The sequence below is a fragment of the Rhyacophila brunnea genome, unplaced genomic scaffold (assembly GCF_057557595.1).
Source record: "Rhyacophila brunnea isolate RB1 unplaced genomic scaffold, BYU_Rbru_1.0 scaffold_3, whole genome shotgun sequence".
In the NCBI taxonomy this organism is placed as follows: domain Eukaryota; kingdom Metazoa; phylum Arthropoda; class Insecta; order Trichoptera; family Rhyacophilidae; genus Rhyacophila; species Rhyacophila brunnea.
Window position 1 is genome coordinate 10532081 of NW_028232965.1, and position 24590 is coordinate 10556670.

Here is a 24590-nt window from a genome sequence, read left to right on the forward strand (position 1 = left end):
GTTATGTACGTTACCAGTAAACCTACAAACTTACTGATGTCATATTGTGTGTAGTATTATTTCGTATTAAGTGATCGCGTTGATAGGAATCGCGATGAACAACATCATTATTAAAATAACGATTGTAATTTTATAATATATTTCCTCATTTTTTTGACAAACGATCAATACCATTTTGGTTAAGTTACAATAGTAAAAAAAGTAAATAGCATATTAGTAAATATAGTAAATAGGTATTATATATAGAAATAAATAAATGCTGCATCATATTGAGACACTTGTCTGGATCAAACACACACTGGAAACACAACATGTACTTTTTGCCCGAGACTAGATTGCGCTCACGCCTACGACTCCAGTAATAGACCTTCTACAACAAGGATGGCGAAACCTTTTACGTACGCGTGTTAAAAATTCCCAAATAGTATTTTTTGACTGTAGTTTTTCATAGTGAACAAAATAGTTAGAATAATTCTATTCAAGAAGTTCAAAAATTATAATTGAGTTCTTGAGTATTTCTGTATTACTTAGTTTGTTTCTTTCTTCTTCTTGGTCGTACACTCATAGCTGAGGATCGTGACCACATTTGAATTTCGCCATTCGTCTCAGACATATTATCGAGAGCCGTTCCTTTATCTTCAGTCTCTGGATGATTGACTGGTTCGTTCTGTGCTCCGTCCAAGAAATACGAAGCATTCGGCGCCAACACCACATATCAAAGGCATCAATTGCCTTCCGTTCCCTTGCCTTCGGGGTTCACGACTTGACTCCGTATATAAATATCGAGAACACTAATGTTTCGTTTGGTTCCTTAAACAAATTGATGGCAGAATTTCTTAGGTCAGATGAGGCATTCTCTCGGTACAGTGGTCTCAAGAATTGTAAAATGATTCTAATGGATTTCAGTTTTATACTATTCCAATTAAGTCGTTTTTTGCGACCCGGGTTTTGCCTTTTGGCATCTTCAGGCGCCGTGTACACTCATCAAAAGTAAACACACACTGACAACGAACACTCTTTACTCTAGCTTATATAGTAAATCAATACAGTAAAGTAGGTAAAGACTCCATTACCTACCTATCAAGTCGAAGGTCACAAAAAAACAACAAACAAATTATGAATTGTTGAAGTGTCAGTAAAAAACCTAATTAGTAAAAACCATATCTTATAATAACACTTGATAGCATATTATAATAAATCATCAAAGCCTAATAATATATCATTATTCAATTTTATTAAAACACGGTTCTTCTCGGTTTACAGGAAACCAGCGGCAAACAGGTTTTGTAAATAACCGATATACTGGATTATTTATTGGGTGAGGTTAGATTTTTAATCTTGAATTCATAAATTTTGCCAAAATCAGCTATGAAAATGCTCCACGAACAACGCCTATTTTTTTCATCTCGGTGCTATAGACATGACCGTATGGTAAACGTTCATCTCTTTCCGATAAAACAGCTCACGGTGAAATGTAATACGTACAATTTACATGTAACCACAAAAACCATATTATGTAGGTATAGGTACTACATAACTATTATGATGATCGACCACTTTTTTATTGCCAATATAGCAAATAAATTTCCTTTTGGTACTACTCAACCGTGGGTGTTTGGTGATTCAACGGCCTAGTACTGGAATATTAGTTATATATAATAATAATAAAATATCTAAGCAGGCGATGATCCAAAGACTATAGAAAGCCTGCGATATTTAGGCATGATAGGGTTTATTTTAAAACTATTTTGATTGAATCCTGGTTGCCTGTGTTTTAATTATGCAAAAATCGTCTAGGCACTAGACCGTGAAACGTTTTATTTAGGTTTATAGACAACCTACATACTACGCAACCTTCCATAAAAGCAACATAGCCTTCGATTTAACGAGGGGGTTTCATTGATAACGCAGCCATGCAAAATGTTGTATTGATTGTATTTTTAACGAACATCGTTCATTATTAAAAGAAAAAAATATAAAATGACTAACAATTAAATAACCGTTTTATTTACTGTAAAGTTGGCTAATAATTATTAACATATATCTATATTATTCAAGTAAAACTGAAGGGCTATATTTGCCAAGGATGAGCTTCAAAACCATTTCTAAACTTATTCTCTACCTTATGTTTGTAAGTCATCAGTTAGGTTTAAGCAAAAATCTATATGAAATACTTTATACCTATGTAAAATATAACTTATTTGTCATTGATTTGTAATATAAAAATATTGGGAATAGCGTTTTATGTATGTGTGTGTGTATCAGTGGCGATGGGTGGAGGTAGGCTGTTAAGATCCGACATAAATAGTGCTGACTAAACTTTGTCAGTCAATTGTATTATTTTATTTTCATTGAAATAAGATTACGATATTATGAACCTTTTAAAATTCAATTAAACTTTGCCTAATCCAAGCTATATTAGATACTAGTCAAAAAAATCGTTTACTTAATATAAAATATCTAATATTATACCGTTGAACACTACATAGTTTTAGATATTTTATAGGTAGAAGATAAAAAATTATCAAGTATGGTTTGGTTTAGGCAGGGTTTAATGAAATTTAAAAATAAACTTACCACCACAATCTGTAATATGCATTCTTAATTCAACGAATACAATTAATAAGTGTGAGTGAAAAAGTGGACACTATTTTATTGGATCGTCCATATCATACCTAAACTATTATGGTTTGGATTAGGAAGGGTTTAATTGAAATTTAAAAACTAACTAGCACAATCTGCAAGTTTCATTCTTATTTTAATGAAAACAATTGAATATGACTGACAAAGTTTAGTGTGGACTATTTATGCCAAATCTTAACAGCCTACCTCCATCATTCGCCACTGGTGTGTATAAATGCATTTAATTTAGTGTCATTTATATGAAAATGCATCTAACATAAACATATTTTTTTTAATTTCATCTATTGTGGAGTTAATATTTTCGACGAGCATAGTTTTATGCATCACAGATATTACGACATATATCATTATAGGTACAAGTAAATATTAATTTTATCGTACTACTTGTACCAGCATCCAATTTAATTAAGTCTTAACACGTTGCTTTAATTCATTAAATTCCTGTGCGAAGCTTAAATCTACAATATTATTTATAATTCAAATAGCTGGAGATATTAATATAGTTTTAAGTTTTTATTTAATATTAATGATTATAAGATTGAAGTATGTATTGGTCATCTATATATATAAAAGAAAGTCGGGTTAGTTACACCATTTATAACTCGAGAACGGCTCGACCGATTTTTATGATCTTTGATTTGTTGGATTTGTCTCAGCCCCGAATAGCAGAATAACTATTAAAACATCGGAAAAATTTACGGAAAAGAAAATTAAGAATAAAATTAATTTTCTCATACATGTTGACATTTTGAACAATGAACCATTCGCACATTCGAAAATAAAAGAAAATCACAAAAAAATTAAATCCGTATACAACGCCATCTCTAATACATGACAGAAACAATAAACAAGAAACAAACAAACAAAAGAAAGAATGATAGTCGATAAACGATACTCATTGCGATATGACAATCGCTGAAGCAATTGTTTCTGCATCTCTAAGTCAGATACGCACTTTATTTACTATCATTATTTCGACATGCTTCCCATCGAATCCACCTGAACTGTAAAACAAATACAAGGATGACATGTCAGAAGACATTTTACATCGAATTCGTGCCAGTTCAGGGAATCCCGATCTCGAGATGAATGAGGAAATACATAACCAGGCTTTGCTTTTGATTGAATACATGTATTACCTCATGTGCGACAGTTTTTTAGTCAAGTTAGGAATGCCAACGCTACATCGTGGAATGAACGACGCTTTCAATCGAGAATTGGAACGTGATCGTGAATATGATCGAGATGCATTGAACCAATCAGTTCGAACGAATGTACCACTGTTGAACCCTCAACAGAAGGAAGTGTACGATACGTTAATGAAGGCAATTGATGATGGAAATGGTGGCTTATTTTTCCTCGACGCGCCCGTTGGAACTGGGAAGACATTCCTCATGTCATTGATTTTGGTTACTGTTCGTACGAGATCCGAAAATGTTGTAGCAGTTGCTTCTTCTGGGATAGCGACCACGTTGTTAGAAGGATGCCGAACGCCTCATTCAACGTTGAAATTTCCGACTGAAAAACCGACATGCAATATTGCGAAATACTCAGCAATGGCCAAAGTTTTGTTAGCAAGTAAAATTATCACCTGAGATGAATGCACAATGGCGCACAAACGCGCATTGAAAACACTCAATCGAACTATGAAAGATCTGCGCAATGACTCAAGAAGTTTTGGAGGCGCAATGATTCTACTATCTGGCGATTTTTGCCAAACACTACCAGTCATTCCAAGATCGACCGATGCTGATGAAATAAATGCTTACCTCAAATCATCAACTCTGTGGTACTATGTGAAGACACTTCAGCTGACGACAAACATGCGAGTTGCATTGCTAAACGATCCATCTGCAAGCAATTGCTGACTATCGGTAACGGCCGTGTTCCTGTCGATGAATCGAGTGGATTGATTTCGTTTCCGCTGAATTTTTCTAAATTTAACTAAGGACAAACTCATGAACAAAGTGTTACCAAACATCATTGCTAATCACAAACATGACAATTGGTTGAGTGAACGAGCATTCTTGCGGTAAAGAACAAAGATGTGGATCACTTAAACTTCACAATTCAAAATCAAATCGTTGGTCCACTGCATTCCTTCAAATGTATCGACTGTGTAACAAACGTAGACGAAGCAACCAACTATCCAACTGAATTTTTAAACTCATTGGATCTGCCTGGCTTGCCACCGTACAATTGATGACTGAAGGTTGGCTCGGTAATCATCATTGAATTGAAATTGAATTACAATATGTGAACTTACCAGACCCAGGATTCGAACCTGGGACCCTCGACACTATAGACCGGCGCTTAATCCACGCGGTCATCGTGTGTGTACAGTTCAATATAATTAAAATACTTTTCATTTTGATTTGATTTTTGCACATTTATTGAACTTATTCATTTTGAGTATTCATTTTAACTTAATAAAAAACTGAATTTAATTCAGCTAATAAGTTAACACAAGATTATTGATTCTGAGGCGGTACGAAGTTTGCCGGGTCAGCTAGTTTATAATAAATTATGAATGGTATAAAATTATTATTTGAATATGAGAAATGATTTAATACTTAATAAAACCTTCCTTCTAGCAAATACCATACACGTGTATTAGTGGTAGAGTCAACGAAATACTTAGTAAAATATTTCCACATTCAGTAATATAACAAAAAAAAACCATCCGTAATACATTTAAACAATATTGACCTTTGATAGTTATATACAATATTCGACATTTTTTTCTCGTAATATGAAATATGTCGCAAAACCTCTTCGGCACGTGTCTAATGAAAACGGAAATAGAAAACTAGCTCGTTAATATTTTATAGTTTACGTATGTAATCAAACTTATGTTGTTTACTTGCTGTTTCGAGTCTTATTGTAAAAGTATTTATTCACACATTGTATTAATCTTTAGCAGCACCAAGATAGCCGTCCTCGAGTTTTCCTGACGGCCAGATTGCATCGTTTAGTCCATGGTGCCAAATCGTTATATTCCCTGATAACACATTAGGTATACCCCGTTTACACGTCGAGCATGGATTTACTACTATTATCGCGGCCGTAACAAGAAATGCACGTGTAAACACGTATTATCGTGCAAGTTGCAAGATTGCATGCATGCAAAAAAGTTCGGCAGCTTCTGAATTGTCATGCAATAATTGAAACTTACATTATGTATGCGCATGCGTTGTAGAACGATAGTAGCAAATCTGTCAGAAAAAAATACAAACTACACCGCGCAGCGCATTTTGACGTTTACCAATTTTCACAACCTATAAAAAGTCACCATACAATGACAACAACGCGTCTCGCTTACTTGAAGAATGAGATTGGTGAGACAGTCAGCATTATTACGTGCAAACAGTTATTATCGTGATAGTTTAATTTATACACAATTGATGCCAGTCCATGCATGTATACAGGCGATATTTTAGCTAACGGCCATTATTGATTATGTTGCAATGTTATGTCGGTGATAATAGGGTCATTTTAGATGGCACATAAATGCATAGTGATATGGTTAAATATAATTATAGTATTTTGTGAAGTTATTGATATTTTCCACATTGCCTTCAACATTAGGAGTAGAATAAAAATAATCAATATTATGATGTAACCAAAATATGGACAAAAAATAATATTGCAATCTTCAGCCACAAAAAACGATAAAAAAATCACGATAAAGAATGCAAACAGTATACGTTGCTAAACATTTAATTTGTTTTAATTAATATTTCAGGATACCGCCGGGCAAGAGCGCTACCGCACTATCACGACGGCTTACTACCGAGGCGCCATGGGATTCATTTTAATGTACGACATCACTAATGAAGAGAGTTTTAATAGCGTTCAAGATTGGTAAGTACCTATCCGGCAATTATCTACCCGCTACATTCGTTCGACAATCTACCTGGCCAAGCTTTTAACGTTCCTATAAGTTGGGATATCACTTTATTCTAATGATGGCAACACCGACATTACTATGACTCTACACAAATGTAAACATTTTTGGTAGAAAATTATCATTAAAATCTCATAGTGCTTGATTTCGAGTAAAAATTGTACTTAATATAAAGCTCAATTGCTTTGCATGTTGCTTGCAAGCTCGGTGTTACTGTAAATCGATCGATTGGGCAAAATCAGAATAAAAAAGTTGATTCTTAAAGAATATATAACATAATTAAGAACAAATTCTATATAAAAAATAATGTATGTATGTATGTAATTCAAAAACAACATCTAAAAATACATTTTAAATGAATTCTTGTGTATCATGAGCATTGCATTATAAAACAATATTATTGCCAGGCGGATAAAATCGTCGTAATATGAAATAAATTTTACTGTAAAATTTGACGACAGACCTGATTCCGGTTTCAACTACCAGTACTTTATTTATAGCTGTTGCCACAATATCTAGTAAATTGTAATAAATATGTAATTAAAAAAAATATAATACAGTAATCAATAGTGGAAGGGCGGACGTGCTCATCGTGGGTCAAAATGGAGCTTTTGTTCTATTTTCAAAGCATGATCTTGGACATACCTTAAACGTTGTAGATAATCAATTTATATGTTTTTGAAGCCTTATTATCCTTTATATTTATTTTAAACATTTGATGACTGCATAAAGTATTTGTATTACATAAAATAGTGTTCTTTTAAACCTTTCGCTCTAATGTTTTAGAATATAGTTATATTTCAGTACATAAATGTGCAGTGGTGTTAAGATTTTTTACATTTATAAATTTTTAAACGCATTTATAAAACTATCAGTATAATAATTTATATCGACATTATTATAGTGAAATATTTACGATAAAAAACCTACCTAACTTAATTTTTTTTAAGCGGTACATGTTCAAACACGCGCGTTAACATCATTTTACTCCCTAATTCAATTATAAGTTTGTCAATTTATGGCTACGGCCGTATGTTGTAGCTTACCTACTGGGGAATGCCAAAAGAAAAGGCGTATTTCAAAAATATGACTATATTATAAAACATTAAAGCGAGAGGTTTTAAAAAATACTATTTTATGTAATAAATAATAAGGCTTCAAAATTATATAAATAGATAATCTACAACGTTTAAGGTATCTCCAGGATCATGCTTTGAAAATAGAACAAAAGCTCCATTTTGACCTACGCTGAGCATGTCCCCCCTTAACTCCCTTCACCTCTTTGTTGACAATTATGACGCCGTACAGGATTTCAATCTATGTCGATTGAATTCTGACAAAAATGCTTTACCAACTTAGCCACAGACGCAGTGACGTCTCGTGGGGGTAGGCAGATTGAGCGTCGCTTGGGGGCGGCAGTTACTCGGAGGGCGGCAAATCGAGGAGAATCATTTGGAATATATATAAATAGCTACATAAACTCAGTAATAACGAAAATATCTATCCATCAAAAAAATCAGCTCACTGGTTATATCGGGTTTGCGATATCTAGTTTACTTCCATAACCGATACGATACATCAGAACTGATACGTGCAGATTTGCGAATAATTAGTCTGATATTTTGTTAGTAATGTATCCATACAACACATTTGTTAGATATTGGACTCGTGTAAGGATGATACAAATACTGTATAAAAAATGAGGTGGCATTTTGGCGCTGGCTAGGGGCGGCATTTTATTTAAGGACGCCACTGCACAGTCGTTCCACCTAATTACGATGAAATTAACTTGTAGTCATGCAATTGAAGCGCTTTACAAATTTTGCCAAAATTGACGACTGGCTTTTGTGGTTTGAATCAAGGTGTCAGTAATAGGTAAGTTTGTGATTATCTTGATTACTAGCTAGCGTCAAAAATCTCTCCAAATTTAATGTATTATATTATAAATCATTTAACAGAATATATTGACTGAAATTTGATGGATTACATCGTATTTTTTTTTTAATATTTTTCTAAGAGCTTCAAATTGAGTTTTTACATGTGTTGAATAGCACTGATAAAAATTTAAACCAATAAGTAAACATTTCTAATCAAGATATTATTTTAGTTTGGTGTTGAAAGTGAGATATAAAGATCACGCACGCGGAAAAGCGACTGTATATTGTATGGGACTTCGCATTATGCGCTGCGTGCATAATTGAAAACCACTCAATATGAATGATGAATATAGCTACGTTCCCAGATTTATAATTTAAATCTGATGAATTATTTCCATGCAACCCCAAAAGGTTCTAACGTTTTCCAATACCTTATTTACCCACTAAAAGAAAAGTGCATTTTGTCATAGATACAATAAAATTATATGGGCAACATTTCTGTAAGAAAATAGACAATAGGAGATATTCGCCCTATATATTTATTTATTAACCAAATTCAGTAATTATTATTAATTTTTTGATTATAACAATCTACATCATTAATGACATAGTGATATTTATGAATTAAAGAAAAAATATAAAAACACACTAACCACTATTGGGAGGAATTCGACGCTTTGAACCCTTTTGTCTTAGGTATAAACTACCCTGTAAGCGATTATAATTTAATATTTAAGGGAGCAAGACTATTACTTGTTGACATATTGAATCACATGTGGGCACATGATTAAGGCACTAAACATTTAATCTGATTTTCAGGGTTACCCAAATAAAGACATATTCATGGGACAACGCGCAAGTGATCCTGGTAGGCAACAAGTGCGACATGGAAGAAGAGAGGGTGATCAGTTTTGAGAGAGGAAAGCAGCTTGCTGATCAGCTGGGCGTCGAGTTCTTCGAGACTAGTGCCAAAGAAAATGTCAATGTCAAGGTAAAATATTCGTAACCAATTTACTTACGCCATTCTAACACGTTCTAGAATCGGAGAACCCATAGTTACGGCATTTTTCTTTTGGTCCATTGGCACGTACCGAGTTTTCTCACATTATAGACCTGCAGAGCGTAGATCTCTGTCATTCCAGGTTGAGTGATGATCAGCCATGGTGACAAAAATCCATGAGGCTGACACAAAGATTAGGAATCTCGCACCTATGCCTGGTTTCTTAAATACCTGCCATGGATATTTTGCAGTGGCGAAGGGTGGAGGTAGGCTGTTAGATCCACCATAAATAGTGCACACTAAACTTTGTCAGTCATCGTATTTGTTTGCATTGAAATAAGACTAAAATTTACAGATGGTGTTAGTTAGTTTTTGAATCTCAATTAAACACCAAAACACGAAAACCAAGCCATAATAGATAATAGTCAAAAAAATTCTTGTCTATCTATAAAATATCTAAAATTATGCAATGAAACCATACATAAATTTAAATATTTTATAGATAGGATAATATTTTTATCTATTATAGTTTGGCTTAGGCAGGGCTTAATAAATTTAAAAGAAATGAACCAACAATATGTGTAATTGTCATATGTATTCGTAATCCAACGTATCCAAAGAATGAATGAAAAAGTGTGCATAATGTTGTATCACCCAAAATATACCAAAACTATTATTGTTTGATTTAGGCAGGATTTAATTGATTTTTAAAAATTTACCATTACCATCTGTAAATTTATTGTAGGCTTAGTTCAATGAAAACACATACGGATGACTAACAAAGTTTGATGTGCACTATGTATGGCGGATCTTAACAGCCTACCTCCACCCTTTGCTACTGATATTTTGTACATTTTATAATATAATATAAATGGATAATTATTTTTATATAGGATTTTTTTTTCAAATTTTAAGTGTTTTTGTGTAATAAATGAAAACCATATACTTAATATATAACTTAAATATTATTATTATGAGATTTTATTTTGATCCGATGGAATATTCAATAAATAAGTTACATCAAAGTCTTGCCTTGTATGGGTAGACAGATATGTATATGTTAAGCATTATTATATTTCTTTTATTTTGTTAACTGTGAATTCATGGTGGAACTGCATTGTATAGTTGTTTAATTTAATAAAACGCATTTTTTTGTAGTACTTATTAATAATATATTAAAAGTGGAATAAGTACTACAAAAATTGCGTTTTATTAAATTAAACAACAATCCATTATTATATTAGTGAAATAATAAGGCTGTAGGCATTAAAATACCTTAGCAAAAGATAATATTATGAAACTGAATAGAATAATATTATAATGATATCACTAGTTATTATAATACTATGTCAAAATATCAAGATGATATTGGATAAAACGTCTCTGTCTTGTGCTGATCCCTTTATGTTATAATCTTTTACAGGCTGTCTTCGAAAGGTTAGTCGATATAATTTGCGACAAGATGTCGGAAAGCCTGGACTCGGACCCAAACCTAATGGCTGGCGGAGCAAAGGGCCAGCGCCTCACGGAACCACCGCAAGGGCCGCAAAACGCCAACTGCAACTGCTAATATTGAAGCCTCAAACTTCATGGAAATCCCTACACTGAAGATGGCTTTATCTTTCAGCTTTTACCGAGGTATTTGAGTAAATATTTTTTGATGAAAACTAAAAAAAAACCTTTACCAAAGCACGTCGTCATTTTTGTTTCAAATCACCACACGGAGATGGTGCTGTTCATGTTTTAATGAAAAATTCTTATAATATTATCATAACCCTTGATACAGTGAAAATATTATTGTATTTTAAATGCAGATGCTTTTCAGGAATAGATTTAACTGTTTCAATGTAGAATATTATTACTAACATTATAATGTGGATGATTATTTGCCAACTTATGAGGCTGGCGACTAATATACCATGTTATTTTATCTGAGTTGTCTTGTCATTTAAAATAATATTTGGCAGATACGTGAGAATTGTTTTATTTTTTGTCTTAGTCGTGATTCTGAAGAGATGCTACATTGGAAGTAAACGTTTCAAAAATATTAATTCAAAACAAATTCCCTTTTTATACATTACTAATATTATATCTGATATTATTAATATAACATTAAAACTAACAATGAAAGTTTTGAATAGATGAAATGGGAATTTATTGAACAAGGTGTTGCCACTTCAGTTTTATTGAATTACTATGACCAAGTCTCACAAAAACTTGGTGTTGTATAATTAGAATAAATTAACCCAATCAAAATTGGGGAGGTAATATTATAGCTTCAATCTGTTATATTTATAATAGTATATCGATCATTGTAAATTTCTCTGCCAAAAATGAAAGCGCAAAAAATAAAATTTTAAAAAATCTCTTCAAAAATCTTCCCCTGTATTAACAAGCCTGCAATTGAACAATTAGTTTTATTTTCAACTAAAGGACTGTCATTTAATTTCAATAGACTAGTCTAATAGTTCAAAATGATAGTTTTGTTTAAGCACTGTACAATACTTAGAATATTAGCAACCTTTAAAATGTTCTGATCTTATATTTTATAATTATTTATTTGAAACACCTACTAAGGTACTTATCTAATGGTTTATATACCTTTGTAAAGTAAAATAATATATGTACCTAATCAATATACAGATAGGTCTCTGCTTTACTAATGTGTAGTTAAAAATGGTAATGTCATTTTCTACGTCATATAATGGGGTGATAAGAAATAATTTATCTCTACAAAGCTCATCTAATAATCTTTTTATTAACCCTAATTCATCGTCGATTAAAACTATTTTAACAACCCTTTGTCGCTATAAAATTATATTTAAAAATAATTTGGTATGTATTGGATGAGTTGGACGGAAAATAAAATAATCATTAAATATTAATTAACTATTACAATCCTTAATAATTAATTGTTATTTAATTAACAATGAATACCGTACAACTCCTCTTATGGATGCTGTATAGAGTGATTTTGATTTTTAATAAAATCAAACTTTATATTACGATAATTTTGTTATATCTGAATAGGTATTATTTTACTAATAAAGCAAGGTTTTAATTTAAAATCAATGCATGGTTGAGTCATGTGAGTTTAAACTAGGTAAGCCCCAAAGTATGTTTCTAGTACCTGTGTTTTTTTTCATAAGAGAAAAAATGAAAAAAAAATGAATAGGTACTTATATTTTTTTTATACATTGCATATTAACTTTTTAATTCAAATTATTTAGTTAAATACTTTCTTTATTATATTATTGTGATGTATTGTAATTATTAAAATTACAATACTATTCAACTACTTAAGTGTATTTAATTCACGGATAAATTATTAATATTTAATCAAACTAAATGTGAAGCATCCTAAAAGTATATCTGCATAGATTTTGTCGAAAATGTAAGTACACCATGTACAACTCAATGTTACTCACATAAAATATTTTTTTAATAATCATAAATACGGTAAGTTTTGATGCACAGCAGTTTTGTTTTCTATAAAGGTGCTTATTTGCTTAACTGTTGAAATAATATTAAATTGAAAATGTTATATTATCTACGTTATATGTTTGTATGGGATATAAAATGTATTCCTTCATGAGAATACAGAGTGTCCGATAAATGTATGTCTTATACATTTCATGTTACACAGCGAATGTAAAGCTGTCTGTATCCATGACAATTAATTATTATTAATGGAATAAATTGATTGAACCGTAGTCTAATTTGAAAAATAAAAAAAAAGTTGAGTGTGAATAATTTGTAAATAAAAATGATAACATAATAAGAAAAATTATGTAAATGTATTGTATATTTTGTTACATTTTCATTTTCCTTGCTTGCATGTTGACTAATGTAGAAACTTTCACTTATGGACTTAGACAATATTTGAATAAAATACATATATGTGCGTTTCTTGCCAGACCTCATATTTCATGCATCATCGAAATGTTATATTAATAAAAAATATTATTTCACATAAGATATTTCTATATTATTATATCTAAACTGATTTCAAAAGACTATCGAACTTTTAAAATTTAAATAAGTATTGCTTTTCGACCAAAATCAAACACCTTTATATTTGATTGCTATTCCCTATCTTATAAAAATAATTTCTTTGGTACCTTTGATGACATCACTACTAATTAATTTGATAAATTATGGTTTATTTTCAATAATAAATATCTTCAAATTACTAACGCAATTATGAAAAACCAAACACGATAAAATGAAAATAATACCGAGTAATGACAGTATGTTAGAGAACACAATATGAATAAGAACCAACATGTTTTCATAGTTTTGATTGAATTCTAGTCAATAAAATTAATATTTATAAATATCTGAAATTGATATACACTATTTGATTTCAAAATTACAGAAAAAAGCTCTAAAATTACAAAAGTTAAGCCATGTGACTATTTTTTGAAACAGTGCAAATTATTTTTTGGTTTATTTATCAGCATAACACTGAAATGTACATTCAATTAAAGTCCAAGTCAATTCAATTTTTTTTTTGAAAAACTATTATAATTTTTGAATATTTTTTTACTATACACCTAAATTACGTTTTGAATACGACTATATAACAGTTTAAATATATGTATATTAATTATTTCAAACAGAAATAATACAATTTATAATAAAATTGTCATTCAAATTAATAAAGAAAATTTATTTACTATATGCTCAACTATGAAATTAGATATGATTTGGTATTGTTAAAACGCCTAACTAACCTTCAGCTTGTACAAAATGATATCTATCCAATTTTACATATTATATTAAAATACTTATTCTTAAAGCTGTTATAAATTTTACTATAAGCAAAAATAGTAAACTCAATCAATTACAATAAAAAGTAAATTAATTTATAGTAAAAATATAGCTTCCAGTTATCAGGGATACCTATACATAGGAATGGTAAATTGTTACTAGATGTGAAACAATTTAGATGCATTGTCAGAGTAAAATTATTGTAAGTGTTATAATAAAAAAAAATGATTATGGGATTGGCATATCGATTACATCAGTTAAGAAAATGTATAGGAACTTATTGTAGGATATTAGAAGTCGGTCATTGAAACAATGTTTGTATCCTTTCAATTTATTTACCAAATACATGTTCATTTATTTAACTGATTAATTTAATCAAATAAGTAATTAGTTTTAGCTGCAATTATTTATTTACGTCTGTACCTATATTCATTTATATTATAATAATATCAAAATAATTTTGTCTATACTTCTACCAAACTGTTTATTAGAATTTATCGTAATATTATATTATATTATATCGTATAACAGTACTATTTGATCATATTTTCACATGAGTTGGAAAAGCCTTTAAAACATATTTCCTATATATATATATATATATATATATATACAAATAACCACTCTGCCGATGGCTGAGATAGCAAAATAGATGCGCGTGTGCTTGGTAATCAGAAGGTCTTGAGTTCAAAACCGCCGACTGTCTGATTTCTTTCATTTGTTTCGTTTATCTAGTAAAAATCATGCTAAATATAAAAATATCTAAAAATCATTTAGTAAAATTACATTTTCCAACGAAATTTGAACCTGCAATATTATACGATGACATCAAAGTATAGAGTGCTAACCATTATGTCATCAAACGTAAACGTTGATTCGTCACGGACTAACGATTTACGAGAGATTTTAGATATGCGCACGTAAGTAAAAAAGATTTCGGACCTAGTGGGATTTGAATACACGGCTTTTACTTATAAGGAGAGGGCTATTACGAATAAGCTACCAAACAATGTGTTAACCTAGGCTTTTCTAAGTTTATGTATTTTCAACTAATAGTGTTATATTCTTAAATCTTGTGTATATTCAGTCATGAATAAAAAATAATTAAATTAATATTTTTCCACATTTATAGTTCCATCGATCAATAGTTTTAAATTTTCCTTGTAATACTTATTATGTGTATCTATAGTATGTACTGGTGAGTCAGTGAAGATCCTATCGATTACTTTTTATAATATTTAAGTTTCTAATATTTACAGATATTAATTTATATATTATTTACGCACATTTAAGAGGTATTATTTCTATAGAGGCTCTTCAATTTCGTAAGCAAGCACTTAATATTATATTAATATTGTATTAAATATAAATCATTCAGTTATATTGTTGAAATTAACTTTATATTATTATACAGTAACAATAATTCATCTCATTGAATTAATAATTCATTATATTATTACGCTGAATAAGCGGTTATTTAATAAATGTTCAATTATTTCACATTCCACCAAAGTGTAAAGTACTTAACAAAAATAAGTTTTAATTTATCAAGTATTATAGATTATGTATACTGTCAAAAATATCTGTAATAAATTAATCAATATTTATTTGTGTTTTATTTTAGAGTTGCTCGTCAATAATGATGTCTAAAGACCAAAGCACACTGCGAGTGGCCGTGCAATACGCAAGAGGCGTAAAAAGCAATGCCAGTTTAGACCCCTGCCCCGTGCACGCATCACACAGCCTCTTGCAGTGTGCTCCGCCACTAAAAATGCGATATACATTGCACTCAATGGTTTACCTACTTAATAAATGCAGAATAATTAAGCCTCTCGTAAACAACTCTGCTCACATTCATCTGATCATAAAAAATCATCATTATTATCGATCCACTGCTGGATAAAGGCCAAAGCTTCTTCTACCCTTCTGGGTCCCTAGTTTTTTGTTGCCATGTGCATTCACCAAACTTTATGAGTTTCTTCTATTCAACAGGTTTTAAAGCGTCCTTGTGGTCATTTAGTGCCTCTCAGAGAGACATGTCCAGCACATTGGAATATCATCTGCTTAGCGACCTCTATCATAACGCGTACTCTTGACTGCTTCATTATTAAAAAGTTTATGGTGCGGTCTTTCCACGTTACCTAACCTAACCTAACCTAACATGCACCTTTATATGCCACGTTGTGTGACTCGTACTTTTTGTATTTTTATTACAAATGAGTGTGGTTGAAAAAATGATTTTATTAAATGTAAGGTCGTTAAATCAAATCCGCATTCGTGTATTCACAAAATTGTGGTTTTACATCACAAACCACATATTGTATTCGACAATTATTATTGTGAGGTTTTGTATGGGAGAGTTTTCTTCAGCATGTTGTATAGCCATATGGTGTCGCTTTAGAAGTTGGAAGAGCAATACAATGTTCGTAATACCTCATAAAAATTGTATTTTAGTGGCCAGACATCTAATTAAAATATATGTTTTGCATTTCACCAACGGTGCACTGATTTTATCATATTGTCTCGAGTATGCCCTATCAAGGTTTTCAGTCTATTGAGGCATTTTCATGTTCGATACTCAAACTGACTCCACGGAGGGAGATTACACATCCTTCGAGGCAATAGATTTACAGTTTGGCGGTAATCGGTAACGTAAACACAATCCATATTAGTGAAACTTAAAATACGTACTTCACAGATTTTTATAAAACAGGGACATCACATTTTGTTTCTATATAGGTACCTAATATGAAGCTTCTTCTATGGATACTACTAGGTAGAAAATCTTTCTAAAGATGTATAATAATATACATCTGATTTTTTTCTATTATAAGAAACTCTATACTGACAAGAGTGACAACTACAATTTTGGAATGTATTCATCTAAAATAACAAAAAAAATTATTTTTAAAAGTCCCTAACTTAACCTAATTGAATCCCATCATTATTTTTAGGACTGTCAAGGAAATTTTTCCCGATTAATAATTAATGAAGTCATGTAAATAATTTTCCTACACTTTTCAATAAATCATTTTCGCGGTTCACAAGATGTCCCGCACTATTTTAAGGAACTACCTTAATATATATTATGCGCTATATTTTATTATTTAATAACTATGTTTCGTATATTATAATAAATCAATGACATAAACGTAATTTTCATTTAATTTGTTTATCTTTTATCAATTTCAAAGTAATGTTTTTAATATCGGAACTGCGCAGGAGACCCTTGCGTAGTTAAAAAAAATATTACATTATATATTATAAGATAATATTTGATTATAATTATTGTTCCAATATTTCAAATTACTTATAGTTGACGTGTTGAAATCCTTGATATTAATGCATTTCTTGTCGTATATTTATTATACATTAACGAATATCATTTTCAGTGGATGCGTGTCAGTGTTTTAACGATTTTAATTTCAATTTTTTAATTTAATTTATTATAATTTCTTCGTAGAAAGACAAGATAGGTGAAAGAATTAATAAACTTATTAATGTTTGTATGTTATTATATCGAGGTGTAATTAGGAGACTTACTCTGTATATGGTGACAAAATTCATGTCATAAAAATTCTGCTACCGCAGTCAATCGGCCAGGAATGCCGTAGTCCATTAAGGCGAGTTATGTAACCATAAGATGAGGAAAAAGAATACACGACAAGACAAAACTGAGCTGAGTGGAGTGCACTATAATAATATTATGTCAGATTTAAAGAGGGAATGGGACGACTGGACTCCGGACAATTGGACGCCGCACTCTCGTAGACACGTATACAGAACGTAGACGAGGTATTTTAATCAGTTTCTATCTACCACTTAGTAGTTTTAATTCATTTTACTCTTAACATAATGTATTCTTTATTGCGGATTGAAAATTACCATGCCTGGTTTTATATAAAATAAAAAACTCTTTTTTCGTTGGAACTTAAACATATGCACGATTAAATCATTGTTTACGTCTGCATATTTACATTCTCACCAACTATTAAATCATAACATAATCATTTAAATATAAATAATAATATTAAATATATTTTATTAAAGTACCTATAAGTACCTAACGTCTATTTATTTTCCAATTCCGTGGCGTCCAGTTGTCCGGTGCCAAATCATCCTAGACCCGTTAAAGCAATGACATTATTAATGTCATTGCGTTAAAGACGCTCCATCATAGAATTTGGCAGGCAAAGGCGCTAAACTATCAGCGATTGAAAGGCCGCAGGATTGTTTTGATAGTACTTTTAATTTGTATTATATCTACTCTACCATTTATAGTCTGTGTATGAATGAGCTTTCTTCAGTTAAGTACCAATTCAGATTACCTATTTAGTTTTAGCGAAGGTGAAGGTACACAAAGTAAAGCAAATTAAACAAAAATGTTTTTCTATTGCTTTTATTTCCTCTTCTTTGTTTCGTTTCAACAAACACATATAACTTTTATACAGTATATACGGTGAATAATATTAATTTGAAATATAGTCTATATTGTCTACTTCATTTAACGTTGTCTCCCCGTGTGAGACTTTTTAAAATTTTACATCATTTTGCAGCTGCTTCTCTTCAATGTCCATTTTAAATCAATTTATCTTTATTTACATAAAATATTTCGATTAATATTTCTCTGCGATAAATGTTTTGAATGAAAATATTATCTGCATAAAATTTCAATGGGTCAACAATATTTAGCACTTTATCAAAAACATATTTTTTATAAGACTACATTTCAATGTTTGTAATTAATTATACAATTTTGTATTCATGTCTCTTCTAAAAATGTGCTGTATTTGCAGCTTTTAGTATGTTTAAGACAGCACAATATTTCTATTTTTTTGAAGGACATTGAATAAAAAATAAAAACATAATATATGGAACGTTGATATGATAAAATGGTTTATTTTTAATAAATTTTCATTTTTATAAACGGAAATAAGTAAATTTTCAATAGTTAGTTCCTTGTTTTTTTATAAAAAAAACAACGTAATTATAGATACTGATTTATAATATTTATCTTAAAAATGAAATCTTATGAAACTCTTCATAGTTTTGTTACAATAAATATATTCCAATAGATACATTATAAATTTATCAAAATCATAAAATTGTGTCATTGGATAATTAATATAATATAAATATTAACATTTCAGTGCAAATAATAAAAATTTTACTCTTGTGTTATAATCTCCTATTATTATGTATCGCAGAAGAGCTAATTTTTATATTTTGGCACACATAAATAATGATTAGGTTACACATTATGATATTAAACAACGTATAATACAATGTGTGAGGTAATTACATGTTTGTAATTATGTCGGATATACGTTTATTAATACTATATTATTTTATGTTTCTAACTCAAATGGCAATAAAACATATCTTAATAATTTTGTAATATAATTATTTTAAGAATCTGTCAGTATTTTCGATTATAATAAATAACCAATAAGTACGTAAGAAAAGTGAAATACATAGTCCAAAATAATAAGTATTAAACATTGACATAGGTATTGGACTTATAAGTATTTTTCATTAATAATATAATATTTGACTAAATAAACATTTAATATCAAATTCGAAGATAAAAAATATTTGAAGCTTACCTAGATAATATTGAAGGCAGGACATCTATTTATTATGCTATAAAAGATTTTATACACATTTCAATGAGTACCTAAGAGATTTTAAATTTTAATTGTCATAAAATTACAATTCGATGGTTTACGAGTAAATATCGAACCGCTTAAATATAATATATTATAAATAAAGAAAACTGAGTATAGGTATAGTCCTGTACTAAATAATATAATCAATTAATAATGAATATTCATTTTATAATAGACATTTCAGATTATTCCATTATACTAATATAAGTTTTACTTGCAAACCATCGATTGTTTATTGTTGATTAGATTTTTTTTAATTAATAAGCTTTTAAGTTTAATTCCAGAAACTCAACCTTATTTATTGAATGTGTTTATTCTGATATAATTAACCAAAAATCGTGTACAATAAATATAATGTTAAAACACTTTCAGTAGATAGAAAAAGCATTTCCTAAGTATTCTTACAAAGATGAACAGACAACATGATTGAGACCAGCTCCTAACATATCAATATTCTAAATATAGTAATAAGAGCACCATCAAGCCTTTATAAGCCTCATAAAAGTAAATTTTGCCTTGAAACATCTACTTTCAAATATTGATAACTAACTTGTACGGGATCACCTTTAATGGGTTACACATTAGGCAGACACATGGAAAAACTTAATGCTTTAAAATGATCAAATTTAATTGCATGTGCGTATTATACGATTATGTGTAAATATAATATTTTGCAACACATACAACAACAATCATTACTCGGATTATATATTTTCAAAATATTAACAGTTTCTAAATAACAGAAATTCTAAATAGTAACTGCTGTAACTAGTGGAAAATTAGTCTACATTGAAATATTGTTTTTATTATCTTCATATTATGATATTAATTGTACCTACGTAAAATGATATCGTTAGTGTAATGTAAAACGTATAAAAATTGCAGATTCACAAAAACAACTAAATATAAACGGTAACTATAATAAAATTATAGGTTATAATGCACATAAATAAATACAAGATACAAATTAACTCTGACGATAAAAATAATCAAGTTAAACAATATTTAGTAGGTACCAATAATAGCAAAGATGAGCAGTCTAAGTAACAGGTTTAAATAATAATTATAAATGTTGGGATTAGCAATTTGTCACTGTGGGAGTAATTTTGTTTTATTCAACATAACGCTTCTTATTTTTACTAAGCTATAAGAACATCTTTCACTCATAATTATTAATATTTGTAAGTATATACTATCAATTATTAGATTCTCAATAAAATCATTTCATTGAGAATATGGGATCTATAGCAAATTACATTACAATAAGTACAACTATTTATTGTATTTGCCTAAAAGAAAAGAAACACATTTTGCCTATCTGTATGTTTCTAATATAATAAGCGAATTATTTTTCCCATACACTAATGGTTAAATATTACATGAAATTGATTTAATAATTTATACAATATCTCTTAGGGTCCCATAAAAATATTGTAAATATGAGGCTTGAAATTGAAAAAAATAAAACAATCAAAAATTATGCCCAAGACACTTTGTATAATAATTCTTAATATTCTATTTGCCATTTTGAATTTGCCAAGAGGGGTTTATTTAAAATATATTGATACGGATTAAGAAATATTATTTCTTATTGATTATATTATCTAATCTTTGCATTCCTTTACTAAATAGGAACAAATCACCTACTCAGATCTTAACGTATGATGTTTTTTTTAATTAATTAATAGCACTCTGCTAGTCTACGGATTTTTAAAACATTCTGAAATACTAGCTACGTTAAAAAGAGAGAAAGGGTGCATAAGACTTCAAGTATCACTAGACAATTTTATTTCTTACTTTCCCAAAAAACGCGATTGTTTATATTTTTATATCGCGCATACATTTTGTGTATGATTTGGTCCAATATTCGCGTAATTTTGGACATTAAATTGTCTACTATAATAATTTACATTAGGTAGATTATCGATTTTTATTTCGTAAAAATAGTGTTCATTCCACGAAAACACTGAAATGATAGCTTTAAAATGGCAGTTTTAAATTTTCATTAGCGTAAAGAATATTTTTATATAATTGTAATTTAATTATTTTCAATTTAAACTAACAGCGATTTTACATAATAATATCTAAAACACTATTAGATCGCTACAGTCGTAGCAAAGTATTATTTTCTTTACATTAAAGATTCCAAAAAGCACTTCTAGAATAGTCTATGCAATTCATATAAACGAAGCCTAAACGATCGATTTTAAATACGAAAAAACAAGTTGATTTCGAAAACCTGACGACGAATCGAGAGGCCCTTCGAATTTCCATTAAAAATCATTAGCAAATATTCAAACACAGTTTTGGACCGTCATTGAAGTTGCTTCGTAAAGTTATTTCAAAATAGTGCTAGTGAAAAAAATCGTTAAAAATTTATCTACATTAAGTTATAAAATAATTAACACTTTGCATATCTATTCCAATAACGTCTTCTATATTTATATTCCGACAAGCTTCCTGACATCTCTATGAATTAGCATTTAAAGCATGCACTAGTTGATGGCAAAATATTATGAAAAACCATCCGACCTACTGGCGCAGGCAGCCGACTCTAGCCAACCTCAAAAATGCCATTCTTGAGGCAAAAGTTTTCTCAATCATGTTCCAGGGAGCGTGAAGTATTTTTCAAGGCGGTTCCGAGTTTTCTTTTTCTCTCAAAGCCGTCAAAAGGTGACTTCTCAGCTCTGACTCAGAACTTCTCCACAGCAAAACGAGCTCTTCCCTGGACAGTCGTTCCAATGGCGATTTACCGTCCGAATTACGTGGCGCAACATTCGGATACGGGGGTGCCGGAGGTAAATTGTCATCGAAAACTGATCGACAGCTTTGATCCGTATTAGATCCACTTCTTGACCTACTACTGGGGACGGGTAAATCTCTATTAGTCTCCGATGATTCTAAATAAGAACGATCAGAACTCCTCCTGCTCCCGTCTTTAGGAAAGCATTCTGGAGTCCGAGGTCTAATTATTATTCTCTTATCATCTTTGTTCTCTTCCGACTCTAAGCTTCGATGACGTTGTCTGAGATGTTTTTCTTTAGCTGAAGGTGACGAGTGATCTTCGATTTGTATTTTTATTTGATGTCCTCTGGCATTATGACCTTCTGTCTGTTGACTGAAACACCTTCGTACTGGAGTTTTTCCCGCTTTCTTTGACTCCAATTTTGAATTAAGATGCTCCTGCAGCTCTTCAAAAGTTTTTTTGTGTTTCTTTTGAAGATCAGACTGCGGGAATTCTGGTTTCGAATGCAAATCGCCGACGCTCGTTGAAGTTTCAGGATCAGGATCAATATTGTCTTGCTCTCTCTCTGAAACATTTTGGAAGGAACGAGCTTCCAGCGGATATCCCCCATCATCGTTGTTCTGTCCGAAGACGCCACCTAAACCCGGTCTACTCCGTGAAATCTTCCCGTAACTATGCATAGACGAATCCAAAAACTGTTTACCTTTATATTTTGGAATTGTAGCTAATTTTTTGCCTATTTCAAGACTGTCACTCGATACGTTCGGACTGCGTGAGCCAAAATGAGAGAAATCCATGTAACTAGACCGTCTGCTATTGATGTCGGGAGGACTATTGGTCAATCCAGTCGTGTCTTTGCTAAGCCTTCTTCCGATAGCGACGCTCGTCGTTTCGAACCTCAACATTGAATGAGAACTGAACACACTGTCCGTACTAAATCGTCTGACGTTGAGTCCGGCCGCACTTTGTTTTCGCTTTTTATTTTTCGCTCGCGGACTCTTAAAGATATCTTTGCTGAATATTTTAGATTTCAGCGGAGATTTTATTTTATTATCCACGCTGGCCAAGGAGAGAAAGTTCAGTTTTTTGGGAGGCGACAGCAAAGAATTCGCTTGCGTTGGAGAGGTCGTTTCTGAATCAATTTCAGTGACAGCTTCTAGCGGTTGATCCCTTTCTTCTTGTTGAACCCTGAAATCATTTTATTTTTATGCATTAGTAAATAGTAATACGTTTTCATGACATTGACATCGTACTGCGCTACAAGGAGCCACCAGGTTGTATATATATTGAAGCTGCATTTTAAGGTAATATAATAAATTATGAAACCTCAACATACTTAATTACCAGTGGCATGCGGTGACTTTTGTTTATAGGGATGCTGTTGAAAAAAAATCTACTTTTTGATACATAAAGACTACTTATAATTTTGGAACTAAATGAATTTTAATAGGCAATAATTGATGTGGTGCATAGTATGAATGGTGTATGATATTGTCAAGTAAAATATTTACTAATTATTTCATGGGATAATTAGTATATACAGCACCTAAGGACCACATGCCGTTGTATTTATACCTGAGAGCCAGACTGCTTTATCTCTAAAAAAGAATATTTTTGGGAAACGAAATATAATTTTTTTATACCAAGTTAATATGTACAATAAAATTACAGCTGTATTGTTTTAATAATGTCGGGTTTCTATTATTTTAGACTCAAAATGGACCTCCGAGATAAATTATGATTATTTAAATTCAAAATCTCATTTTCGGTAAAATTGGACTTTCTGGCTATGATGTAGACAATTATCATTATTTAGTTGTATGGCGATTCTGTATTTATTGAAAAAGATTTTTATTGGACTATATTTTAGTACAATATACATTTACTTCTAAGTTAATAATAATATTTTCAATAGAAGGGTCTCACTTCAATCAATATTTATTTTATAACTACATTAAATCAAATTCTTTAACAA

General features: G+C 30.5%; 2 protein-coding genes across 2 annotated transcripts in view; one reads left to right on the plus strand and one right to left on the minus strand.

Moving 5' to 3' along the window:
• Rab3 (RAS oncogene family member Rab3) overlaps positions 1 to 12286 on the plus strand; it is a 77665-nt gene extending 65379 nt beyond the window's left edge. Inside the window, exons 4-6 of the mRNA XM_085952575.1 lie at positions 6389 to 6507; positions 9247 to 9418; positions 10851 to 12286. Coding sequence (XP_085808701.1) covers positions 6389 to 6507; positions 9247 to 9418; positions 10851 to 10997 — 438 coding nt within the window. The 3' untranslated portion in view covers positions 10998 to 12286. The remainder of the gene's footprint in view (positions 1 to 6388; positions 6508 to 9246; positions 9419 to 10850) is intronic.
• Positions 12287 to 21300: 9014 nt separating this feature from the next.
• LOC147067869 (uncharacterized) overlaps positions 21301 to 24590 on the minus strand; it is a 182053-nt gene continuing 178763 nt past the window's right edge. The window contains exon 13 of the mRNA XM_085952171.1: positions 21301 to 23803. Coding sequence (XP_085808297.1) covers positions 22498 to 23803 — 1306 coding nt within the window. The 3' untranslated portion in view covers positions 21301 to 22497. The remainder of the gene's footprint in view (positions 23804 to 24590) is intronic.